Genomic DNA, 12,969 nt, shown 5'->3' on the forward strand with positions numbered 1-12,969 from the left:
GAAATTGTATAATATCATATAACTCACAGCCTTTACAGTATGCTTTCGTTTAAGCCTTTAGTGTTATGTCAGTTAGAGGCTGCAGACCACGTTGGATGATGAGTTAATTTATAAAGGACCAATGGGAATACTTTTTCACCGACCTCCTCCATGTGACACTAGTCAGTAAGGCTTTAAACATGGTGGGATAATATTCAACTACTGGTGCAAAATGTGTGTTCACTAGATGGTTCGTCCTGGCACATATTACAGAGAGTGGAAAGAAAATCCCCCCAAAAAACCATGTTCCATCTCTGTGATAAGTTTGAGATCCTTTAAAAAAAAAAAAAAAATTAAAAAACACTTTGAGAGTGTGTCGGGGGGGGGGAAGCTGCCCTCTTACCAGCTGTTCCTTTGGAAGATTGGATGTAGATGAAGAGATGTTGTTGTTGTTGTGTTTTTTTTTTTCTTCATGTTATATCTGAGTGTATACAAACCAGCTCAGTGCTGATGAAGCTGATTAGAAAGTATGCAGCGTGTCTTATCTCAAATCCCACCTTTAAATGACGGCTCTAGGGTTCTCGATGCCCAGCCCTGTGAGTAAACAGGACCTATCAGGAACCTGCTACTGTAAATTCAAAATGCACTGTGTCGATTTTAATTCTCTCCATGTTCAACCAGCAAGTACAGTCTGTTGTTTTCTTTGACAACTGCTTCCTGCTTCAATAAGTAATCTTTTATGACTTTAGAAGATCCCCAACTTGGAAACCTGTCTTTTCCTGATGAATAGAATTCAACTTTATTGTCATTGCACATGCACAGGTACAGGGCAACGAAATGCAGTTTGCATCCATCCAGAAGTGCTTGGATGCAAACTGCATTTCGTTGCCCTGTACCTGTGCAGCATGAAGCAGGGTTAATGACAAGCGTCCCTAGGCATGCGTTACAGGTTGCAAAGTCAGATGAAAGATGGTCTGCAGATTGATGACAGAGTGTCAATCAATGTGATTATTCACTCCCTTTCTGTCCATTAGCTTCAAAGCCTTGTACCAGGACCTGGGCCAGACCATTCGTGCAGCCAACGAAACTGAAGACCTCAGATGGTGGAGGAACACCCACGGACCGGGCATGAGCATGAACTGGCCCCAGTTTGAGGTGTGAAAACACAAACTCTGTTCACCCTGTCGCGCATGAATTATTTTGTTTTGCTTTGTTTTTTTCTGTGCAGTCATCTACATCTGTGTGTGCGTTATCCGTGCTGTCGGAACGTAAATCTGTTGAAACGGTCACATTCAACGGGACTTGACCTCAGTTTGGTTAAATACTCATTATGTAAATATTGTAAATCATTAACTTTGAGTTTGAGGACTCCATTTAAAGTTGAGGAAATGATTCTTTTAGGGGTTGTTAAAGGACATTGTAGTGATTTGCATTGAATTCCCGAGGAGATGGAAACATGACTCTGTGTGTTTTAGGGGACGGACTGAATATTAAGCAGGGTTCCAGTGAAAGCCTCATTTTGTGACTGAAAGCTGAGTGGGGTTAGGAATGTCGAACACACACACACACACACACACACACATACACACACACACAGATTAGTTGCTAGTGGAATGGAACTTGCACCTCAGTGCTGCAGACAGGACCAATAAATACAAATATTTACATATGGAAAAACACAAACAACAGTGCAAATGATTGTTGTGCAGGAATTCAGATTAGAGTCTCAGGATTCTGTAGTCTGCTTAGCATATGTGACAAAATTGTTTTTTTTTTGTTTGTTTGTTTGTTTGTTTGTTTTTAATGAAACTACCGTTTCATGTAAATTCTTTTTCAAAAAACAAGAATAACCTAAAGGAAACTTTCTGAGTTTTTGTTTAATTTGCACAGCCAGGGTTACATGTCCAAAATTTTCTCCATGGTCCTGGGGTTTTGGCGTGAATTAAAGAAACTACGTACACTGTGTTTTCCCAGGCATGTTGTTTTTTCCCTTGGGATACTGTAATATTCTGCATTCGTCCATAATAGTTACATTGTAAGAAAGGTAGATTAGCGTATTCTACAATACCCTAATTATAGAATATGATTCTTATCATACAAAGGAGAACCATCATTTGGAGTATTTTAGTGGAAATGAAACAGTTACTCATTATTCCTTTCTTTTAAAAATAGAGTATACACCAATAAGACATAAAATTGTGTGGGTCCTTTTTTTTTTTTCTGCCAAAGTAGCCCTGAAGGCGAGCAGTGGTATCTGCACCAAGATGTTAATAACAGATCCTGTTGTCCTGTAAGTTTTGAGGTTAGCCTCCATGGATCGTATAGTTTTGTCCAGCACATCCCACAGATCACCAATGGGACTGAGATCTGGGGAATTTGGAGGCCAAGTAAACACCTTAAACTCATTGTTGTGCTTCTCAAACCATTCCTGAACCATTTTTGCTTTGTGGCAGAGTGCAGTATCCTGCTGAAAGAAGCCATCGGGGAATATTGTTTCCATAAAAGGCTGTAGATGCTCTGCAGCAATGCTTAGGTAGGTGGTACATGTGAAAGTAACATCCTTATGGATGGCAGGACCCAAGGTTTCCCAGCAGAACATTGTCCAAAGCATCACACTGCCTCTGCCAGCTTGCCAGCTTGCCTTCTTCACATACTGAATCCTGGTGCCAGGTGTTTCTCAGAACGAACATTAACTTTTGTGTCTTGGATTAGACCACATGGGCTGACCTTCCGGTCATACATCCATCCACCACTGTTTCTTTCTTGGACCACTTTTGATGGATACTAACTCCTGAAGACTGAGAACACACCATAAGAGCTGCAGTTTTGGAGATGCTGACCCAGTCATCTAGCCATCACAATTTAGTCCTTCTCAAACTCACTCAAATCCTTGTCCATTTTTCTTCTAACACTCAACTTTGAGGAAAAAATATTCACTTGTTCCCTAAAGTATCCCACCCACCAACAGGTGCCATGGTAAAGAGATAACCACTGTGATTCACTTCACCTGTCTTTGCTTGTAATGTTTTGTCTGATCGGTGTAAATTGTTTTTTCTTTCTTTGAAAACTGACAGCTGTTACCAGTTTTAGCAGTATTATTAGAAGTGTAATTATTTTTAGGTACTGCAATATGCATTGCAAATTTAGGAGTGTAGGGCAACTGCACTTGAAGTCGGTAGTCTGTATGTAGTTTGGTTTCAAGAAGTCCTTTTATCTCGCTGTTTAAAACACAAAAGAGAGAAACAGTGACTTCTTACATGTCTCCAGAATGTTACATATTGCGTACTTCCCCACCGTCTTTGCTGTCTGCTCCTGAGTCACACATTGTAAATGTTGTACTGTCCTATTTTCTCTCTGTGCGTGGTTCGGCAGAGCCTCTTCTTACATTATCTGGATTCTTGCCTCTCATCCTCCACCTTTATTTCTGGCAGCCGCACACTGCCCCGCTATGTTTGCTGTTCCAGACCTGGAGCTTTGAATTTCAAATTATAGAAAAGACTACATGTAACATGCGAACAACACAGTTACTTAAAGTCTGACAGATTTTTGGATGATCTCAAATCCATTTGTTTGATCAAACATACTTTAGCTTTTCTCTGAAGTATGTTTTTTGTTTTGGTTAATAAAAACTGAAGCATCGTTACTGCTTTAGTAGAGACGTTCGAGTGGTAGCACACAGCTGAAGATGGTTTAGTCTGAGAGCTGCCAGAGCTGGTAATTGTAAAGTACATCGGCTGTGCTGCTTGACATCTGCTGGACGTCTGTCTGTCCTGGTGGAGGGATCTCTCCACTTTCCTTATATAGATTTGTTTTTCTCAGTTCCTAGGTTTTGCACACATGCACATTTTCAGCGTTATCAATGAGTCTGATCTTTGGATTCTGCATTTTAAGATTATTAAGTTAACATTATTGCAGTGATGACAAAGTAAACACTTTTTTTTTTTTTTTACCTTCCTCAGTTATTCTTTGCAAAAAGTAAGCAAGTGGAAGATCCTGGCAGGGATAAGTGTCTTTTCTGTCCTCTGAGGAATCTCCTGGCATTCCCACAGTGCCGCTGACATGCGAACAGAGAGCCTTTGTCCCAACACACACACACACATGTCTGAACTTGCGAGGACTTTCAGTTAACTATATTCATTCATAACTCCAAGCACGATTCCCCCACTGCGTAAAGATCAGGCGAGGAGGAGCTGTACGATGGCCTCACTTGGCGGGAAACTTATACACAGCACTTGTCAAGAAGTCTAATTATATCTGTGGTATCTCACTGAACACACACCTCCTGCTGATCAAGGTTCCTCTGAAGAGAGCTAATACTAACAAGTCTATCCCCAGCTGCCTACGCCTGCAAGCAGCACCCTGCTATTACATGATAGTGCGTTAGGTCTGGGTGTGATCTAAAGATTGACAGGGCTTCATGTTGAAACTTATGAATTGTTGTTGTTTTTTTTGTTTTGTTTTTTAAGAGTGCGCTTTGTTCAGATTTGGTTTCACATTTAAAACTCTCAGGTGTTTTGTGTTGTGATTATATTTTCATATAGCTTTGTGTCTCTATGTGGTTTTCATTGTTCTTGCTCATTTATATTCGACTGTAAAACTACAATATATAATTGTCTGTATTTTAAAACTTGGGTGATAAGTGTTAAGAACATGACATCAACACTAATGAGGCACTTCTGGACTTCAAAGACAATCATTTTTTTAAATCTCTTAGGTCCATTAAAAATCGGAGAGTCTCTGATACGGCATCTTTAATATGAATATTTGTCAGTTTCAGCAGCTCTCTGATTCCCTTTGAGTTTAGCACTGTGGGTTTGACAAAAGAAGAGATCTGAAGATAACGCCTTATGTTCTTTAGCAGTTTTTGAATTGAAACGGTCAACAATGACAAGTAGTACCATGTAATGTCAAAAATTTGCTGCATCTTGGGTAACGTTATCAGTGACACAAAGCACCGGTGCTGTTGTCGTATCCTTCCACGGATCTTTAGCTGTTATTTGACGCGCTTCTTACAGAATCTGAAGAGAAACGCATTTTGGATGAAGTCTTAACAAGTGTTGTAACACACAGCACTGCTGATCTCGTCTACGTCTTTGGTTTGACTTTGCAAAACCAAACCATTTGCATATCCGTGCATCCATAACACTGCAGTGTAGCACATTTTCTTTCATTTAAATCATCATCCTTTCTTTAACTGAATGCAACAGCAGCATACTTTAAAGGCCTAGCTCTGGCTTTTGTTGACTCCCGTGGATGCATCAACAGAGTGTTCATTAAACTTGTGTCACTTATGTCGACATAAACTGATAAAGAGACAAAGACCTGAGTCAGTGTAAGCTTAAGTAAATGACTGTGTGTCTGTGTGCAGGAGTGGTCTCCAGAGGCAAGTCGCTCCATCAGCAAGAGGATGCACAGTGGAAACTCTGAGGAGAACGTGGTGACCCTCACCAACATCGTCTCCTCTGCTGGAGACAATGTCCCACCGAGTCCCATTACCCTGGACACCAGCAGGTAGGAGGACACTGTGGACATGATGTTGGAGTTTATGTTATCATAAACTCCAACATCTGTGCTCTGTTGAGAAGCTATCTGTGGAGATAATTGCGCTTGACTCACAAAGCAGTATACGTAATCTTTTAACCTCCTATAGTCGAAATGTCTACTCACAGACCATAAAGCTGAACCTGGTGGTGAGGTGAATCCATGAAATGGGAGTGAAATATTCCATGTGAAAAAAAGGCCAAGTACAGCATGCACTTAGCAGTTGCTGACTAACCAATAAATTATTATTGGTATGACCTCTGACGGAATCAATACTCCCTTTTTTTTCTTTTTTTTTTAAACTTTGCAACAAATAAACCCCAGAGATGACAGGAAACAATTTGGCTTTATGAAAACTATCCATGATACAGGAGACTTGGTTAAAAATCAAATGTGCAGGTTCTGATGGCCAAATACGATAATAGCAGCGGTAATATTTCTAAAATGTGATTTTTGGGATGTGCTTTATATGTTGTGCTTTCAATTTTTTCCCCCCAATATCTCCAAATCTCAACCACAGTTGCTTCAAGGTGCTTTATATTGTAAGTTAAAGACCCTTCAATAACATAGAAAAAAAACCAACAATCAGCTGACCCTGATGAGCAAGCACTTGGCAACAGTAGGAAGGAAAAACTCCCTTTGTAACAGTATGAAACCTCTGACAAAACCAGGGACTAGTTAAGTAGTTCTTGCTTTTCATTTTTCTACTGAATAGCTGCAGATACTAGGGCTGGGCTGTATCATACCGTTCACGGTAATACCGGTGTAATTTTGGGCAACGATAGGAAAATGAAATATCGCGATAGAATATGGGTAAAACGCGCATGCGCAGTGCCTTTGTTTACATACGCACATGGCGGCGACGCAGAATGAGAAGAGCGAAAGCAGATCGTTGAATGAAACGGATGAACCAGAACTGGTTTGTAAAAATGCTGCAACTTCAGTGGTGTGGAACTGGTTTGGCTTGCGTCCGTCAGATACACAACAAAGCACTATTTTTGGTAGAGCATGCTAGCGGGACGTCGTTATTACCGTGTTGTTTGGAAAATACGGCACACTTAAAATCAATCCTTTGATTTTTCTGAAAGTCGACAGTGCGCCTTATAATCCCGTGTGCCTTATGTATGAATTCTGGTTGTGTTTACTGACCTCGAAATGATTTTATGTCGTACACGGCGCTTGAAAAATCTTTCAAATGTTTTAGTACGAAGCCGCACCGCTTGATGGATTGTCGGAGCATTACGGCTATTGTAGGCAGGAGCCTCGCAGAGTGATACGTACTGTGCTTCAACATAATATTACTGTATTGTGTGTGTATAACCTCTTTTTAAGTTTTGTGGATATTATACATAGTTATGCTGAGGATATGTCAGCCAGTTTCCACTGGAAATGCCTTTTGGTTAAACTGTCAGCAAGGAATTTGCATTTGCACTGTTAAATTTTTATATAACTTTAATGCACATAAACAGCTGCTTGTTTAAGTGAAAATACATTGATGGGGTTTTTTGCACTAATAAAGTTGTGGAGTTGTAAAGTATTTTGTCTAGTGTCAATTATATCGTCAGTTATATCGTTATCGCAAATTTGATAAATATTTTTGGTCATATCGCCCTGCTCTAGCAGATACATTTCCACATCTGCCCTGTCTGCAGGAGTCCCCACATGAGAGGGATTGTAATCACTTCTGTGATCTGACCACATATGCAGCGAAGTGCAAATTAAGTGTCTTAAATTTCATTTGCCGTTTACCTCGCTACACGTGCTTGCAACTGGAACAAAATAACAATACAGTAATTTTTTAGAGATTTTTCCACCTGAACATAAAGAGCTTGTGTTTGCTGTGCACATGAATACACAGCATCAATACATAACAAACACACTTCTTGATTTTTTTATTTTTTTTTAAGAAAATTTTAAAGAGAGAGCTGTGCTTGTTGGTTTTGTGAAGTTTTAAAATGGAATGTTGTGGGCTGTTGATTGCAGACTAAACACAAGACTACAATTATGTCTCTCACAGGTGTGTGTGCGTGTGCGTGTGTGTGTGTGTGTCAGAGACGGAGGTAGAAGACAGCATGTGGTTTACTTTCCTTGTTACCTTGTAGTCACCCTGAGGAGTTAACATCCTGTACATAGATGACACTCTTAATTAGTAGCTAGAACTGTGTGTGTGTGTGTGTGTGTGTGCGCATACACGTGTATTGCTCATGTTGCGAGGACATAAATGTGGTTTTTGTTTTTGTTTTGTTTTTGTTTGTTTTTTTTAAATACAGTCACATACTGGGGACACGCAACCCCGACCTCACCCACCGTTTGGGGACAGGTCAACATGTAAAGCAATACAGTTAGGAGTGAATGCTTGGCCTTGGAAATTCATTTAATTTGGTGTGATGTCTCAAAGGTGGAAACATGACGGTGTGAATGTCACAGGACAGCCATGTTTCCTTAAAAGAATTGCAAACCTGCTCATCTTTATGTACTCCATAATGGGTTTGTTTGTTTGTTTGTTTGTTTGTTTTTTGAAAAAGAAAAAGTGAGAAAGAGAGAAAAGAAAAATCTATATCAGTACTACAAATCTAGTTGGACTACAGTACCACATATATGTATTTTTTGGTGTCTTAAGACAAGCATAAAGAGATTTTTTTTTTTTTAATTAACAGGGAAGGCTCCTAACCACTTTGCTTTGAGCTCTGTTCTTTCCAGTGTAGCTGTTATTGCTGCTGTCATTTGAAGGGATGTAGTACAGAGCAACAAAGAGGGAAGTAAGAGTCACAATTTTTTATTTATTTTTAGCCATCCTTCCCACTTTCTAATAATAACACTGGTGTAATGTCCATTTGGTAAGCTGAGACATCACTGGACTAGATAGTTGGGTATTCTACAAGTCTACATGTGTGTGCAGGCGTGTGTGTTTCTATAACATACATACATTTTACATCTGTATGTGGTGCTTTTCAAGCTCAGACTTCTGTGAGCCTGACATTTCCACGCGCTACTCTTCCCTTTATATCTGTGATGATAAAAGCGGTGTTTCCCAGGAGATGCCGTGCAGCTGAAACACCTCAATTCAGTCATGTGATGTAAGCCAGGAAAATGGGGAAACTCAAAATGGGAAAATTTGCCTATTACCAACTTATGTCTGTGGAAATGTTCGTGTTATTTTTGGCAAATGGAAAAGTTCAAGCTTGACTTTTAACGCCTCTATCCCTCTTCTCTCACAGGGTGAAAGATTATTCATCAGACTGGTCAGATGATGAAAGTCCAAAGAAGGTGGCGGTAAATGGCGTCGGGGAGGAGGAAGAAGAGCAGGTAGAGGGAGTGCGAGTCAAAGCACTCTATGATTACACGGGCCAGGAAGCCGATGAGCTCAGCTTTAAAGCAGGTATTAACCCCTACTAATGCTTTTTAGTTGGAAGGCATCACAGAGAAGAGTGCTGGTATTTACAGTTTTTATTTAATTAAAAGTTTAGTTTTTCTGCCTTGATGCCTCATCTTAAGAACTACATACATACTCGTGTCAAACATGTTGTTCCAGACAAGATGTTTGACACTGATCCTCAAATGCAGTAAGAGTGTAATACAGAGTGGTGCATAAACACACACACATTACATCTTACTTTTTTGGAACTGATAAAACTAATGCATGAACGACTCCATCTAAGTTTCCACAGAAAGAAGTATACATGCATACTTCTCTGAGCATAAGAGGGTAGATTTGTGCTACTCTCTTCCATGTTTCTGTGGCTTCAGTTGGATCGTCATTACAAAAGTTGTATGTACAAAGCTTGCTGAAAGCACTCACATATCTCTGGATACTGGAAATGAAAACATTCAGGCTTTTGTTTGTTTGGGTTTTTTTTTTTTTAATTAGACTTAATGAACCCCACAGGAATGCTTTTATTTTGTAGAACAATTACCTTTTCCAGCTTTCACGTGAAAATAAAACGCTCAGCTTTTTGCCTACATGCATCTAAATATTAACAGTGCATTACTGTAGCTTTTCAGTGACTAATCTGGTTGTAATTGTAAGGTCTGGTAAGCTGAGTAAAGCCAAATGCCCAAAAAAGAAACGACTAATGTAAATGAAGAGGAAATAAAATAATGAATATCAAAATATTGAGTTGATAGTTAATGGATGTGTGCTTCTGTTTGTTTGATTTGTTTTAAGTTAATTGATTTGAAAGGAATACTTCAGGGTCAGTGACGCAGGAAGTGGTCGAAAAATATCACCAGACCAGTTGGCAAGTAAAAGGTGCTTGTTGTTGCTAGATGAAACTAGCTGTAAAAAGGCATACAGTGCTACAGCAAAAATCTCCTTGTCATTTCTTTGGCTGGTAGCAGGTTGCTGCTGTCATTAGTCATTTGTATGGGAGACGCCAACCACTCTTCCCAGCAGCTATGAAACTGAAGAGTTTGCTGCTAACTGGGAATGGAGAACATTCACCTTCAAAGTAAAAAGTTCTGCCTTTTCAAACATGTAGTCCAACCTTTACTTTGAAGGGAAATGTTTTCTGCCAACCTGCCTACTCGTTGGCAAATACATTTTTCCTTAGTGACCAGAAGTTGTCGGAGGGGTTGCAACTGCTCTCTAGGTCAATTTGACTGAGGCTACCTGTGTGTACCGTGTATCCTCAGGGGTTGAACATTAATTATTTTTATATTTAAAGCAACTCCACAGAAAATGTTTGGGAGAAAGCCTCACAGCGGGGGTGTAACAAATCTTGCTGCGTCCCTCCTCCTCTTTACACTCCTCGCAGTCAAGAGGGAAGAAGCTGCTGTATACCAGACAAATGGTACTCCGTTTAGTATAGAGGATAAATAATGGACATAATCAAAAGAAAGAAGGGGACGGACAAAAAGACCCCCAAAATTAATATGTAGGTATATAATATATCTCCAAAATCTGAACATGAATTCACTGGAAAATTCCTAAACTTAAAAGAAAATCGTGTACTGCAAGTTGACATTGAATAAGAAACATAAGAAATTTACAAATCTGTAAAGCACATCTGCAAATATTTGGAGGACAAACACAAAAGGTTTCTTTTTTTTTCTTCTTCTTCTTTTTTTTTTATTTTGGTCTTTTCCAGTGGCAAACCCCCCCCCCCCCCCCCCCCCCCCCATTCTGCTGCAGGTGCAGAAATGAGAAAAACTGAGATGAAGCTTAACGTGTTGTTAAACATAACAGAGGTTTAAAGCTGCTGTGGTGTATAGTAACTCTCACCAAGCTAACGGGACTTGATGGGACCACTGAGCTTAACCCAGCTCAGCTCAGCTGTGTAGGGAGGTTTTTATTTCCATGAAAGATTCGTCCCCGACTTTTGGGAGGAGTCAGAGCCAGCCTGTTTGTATCGCACAAGCGAACTTCCAAGAGCTTTTTACTGAACACATTACAACATACAATAAAGTGAAAAAATACACAAAACCTTTAAATTCCATTAGAAGGCACAATTACAGAAAATTGATGTGCTGGGGAAAGATCCTGCGTTACTGCACTTCTGTAAATCCTGTACTGTAGATCAGAATCACAGCTGTGGAGAGCCATAAGGGTCTTCACAGCTGTGGAAACGGGAGATTTTACCTTCCTGTCTTTAACTTGTTTTAAACAGGAGGCCAAAGTCCTGCGTTTTGCTTGTATTTTGCAGGCGTATCCAGTCAGTATCCAATTATTCATTTAAATGAACGTGACTAAAGCCAAACTGACTCTCATCCTTCCAGGGGAGGAGCTACTGAAGCTGGGAGAAGAGGACGAGCAGGGTTGGTGTAAAGGACAGCTGAGCAATGGCCAGATTGGCCTCTACCCTGCCAACTACGTGCACGTCATTGCGTCCTGATGGGCCCCCCCTCTATGGCCACCCAATAGCAACGCTGCAATCAAGATACCAGGACTAATTAAAAGGTGTTAGTGCTGAACAGTAGACCCACCTTTTTTGAAAACAGCCTGGGTTGTTTTGGTTTTTTTTTGTTGCTGACTGTAAAAAAAAAAAAAAAAAGAAAAGAAAAGAAAATGTAAGCATGTTTTTGTAAATTCAACCAGTGCAAAAGTTTCCTTATTCGTGATGGATTGTTCAATCAACAAGACGTCAGCGGCACAGTCGATTGGTAGAAGCTTTAGCTTCAGGCAGAGAAGCATCGAGAGGCTTGCCAAACAAACTGTAAACATGCATGTTTGTTCTGTCATATCTTTGTTTTCTAAAGGGATGTTTTATTGGACAACACACGTTTAGTCCAAAAAGAATAAGACTGGGTGGAGATGAGGTGAGCAGCAGCCATTACAGCTGGCTCACTCACAAGATTTCAGTGTAGGTTTTGAGTTTTCTTGGATCCAGCATCCAGGGGCCATCACCAGGAACTCCACAGCTTTCTCTGCTCAGCTGTGGTGACTGCTGCTGTTTCAAATGACAAAACCCAGTTAAACACTGACTGTGCCTTAGTCGATAAGGTCTGAAATATACAGCGCCACCCTACTGTCTGACTGAATTGCACCCTGGATATGTGCAGCACCGCGCTACTCTGATCGAGGAATTACAGCCTGCAAATGCGCGACGCTGCCCGGCTTTCTGAGTGAGAGATTACAGCTGTCTGCTGTATAATGGGCTCATGGCCTCCTTCTAAACATGGAAAAAACCTTTAAAACTTCGGATACATTACAGTAAATTTAATTATGCAGGCAGCACTTGATTGGCTTTCATTTAGCTTGATATTTGTGGGCTTTGGTTACTTTTTAGACACTTTTTTTTATGTGACAGCTGTTTTTTTTTTTTGTTTTGTTTTTTTCATATTAAGTCACGCGAGTTTGCAGGTAAACAGTTGCCCCCCCCCCCCCCCCCCCCCGATTAATCATTAGACAGATCAAAGCAGTAACGTCGACTGTTACCTCTGGGTCTTTTTAATCTATACATGTTTTTTTTGTTGCTAGTCTGATTTGCTATGCTGGGATCACAATGCAAAATCATCTCAGACACATAAAAACAAAAAAGTAATAAGTTAATTTTTTTTTTCTTTTATTATGTCAGGTTTGGGGGGTTTTTCATGTTTAAATTTGTGTCTTACATACAAGGAAGTCTCTTCTTTCCCTGTTAATCTTATCCCTGCTACAGCTAACCCACATAGATGCTAAAATAGAAGATATTAGATCTACTACATTGGTCTGTGGATTCTTTCTTTTTCTTTCCATAATTGTAACATATACATATACAGTACTTACAGGGAGAAGCAACAATAAAAAGCTTTCTACAGCTGAATGTTTCACAGAACATCTTTTGTGCTCATCAAAAGGGTAAATGCTCATATTATAGCTTAAAGCTCCCAAATATCAGAACTCCAGTATCTCAGAGTATTGCATTTCCATTTTGAGTATCTTATCACCGGCACAAGGAGGGTAAGCCACAGAAGGTCATTGCTGAGAAGGCTGGCTGTTTGGAGTGCTGTGTCAAATCATGTTAATGGGAA

At 40.0% G+C, this 12,969-nt stretch overlaps 1 protein-coding gene across 3 annotated transcripts in view; it reads left to right on the forward strand.

Annotated features, from left to right (window-relative positions):
* Positions 1-12,755, forward strand: part of pacsin3 (protein kinase C and casein kinase substrate in neurons 3) — a 34,388-nt gene extending 21,633 nt beyond the window's left edge. For all 3 annotated transcript variants that reach the window (XM_026154211.2, XM_026154139.2, XM_026154287.2), the window contains 4 exons: positions 1,014-1,134; positions 5,348-5,490; positions 8,739-8,899; positions 11,236-12,755. In XM_026154211.2, coding sequence (XP_026009996.1) covers positions 1,014-1,134; positions 5,348-5,490; positions 8,739-8,899; positions 11,236-11,351 — 541 coding nt within the window. In that variant the 3' untranslated portion in view covers positions 11,352-12,755. The remainder of the gene's footprint in view (positions 1-1,013; positions 1,135-5,347; positions 5,491-8,738; positions 8,900-11,235) is intronic.
* The last annotated feature ends 214 nt before the right edge of the window (positions 12,756-12,969 follow it).

The sequence above is a fragment of the Astatotilapia calliptera genome, chromosome 1, assembly GCF_964374335.1.
Source record: "Astatotilapia calliptera chromosome 1, fAstCal68.1, whole genome shotgun sequence".
Taxonomy (NCBI): Eukaryota; Metazoa; Chordata; class Actinopteri; order Cichliformes; family Cichlidae; genus Astatotilapia; species Astatotilapia calliptera.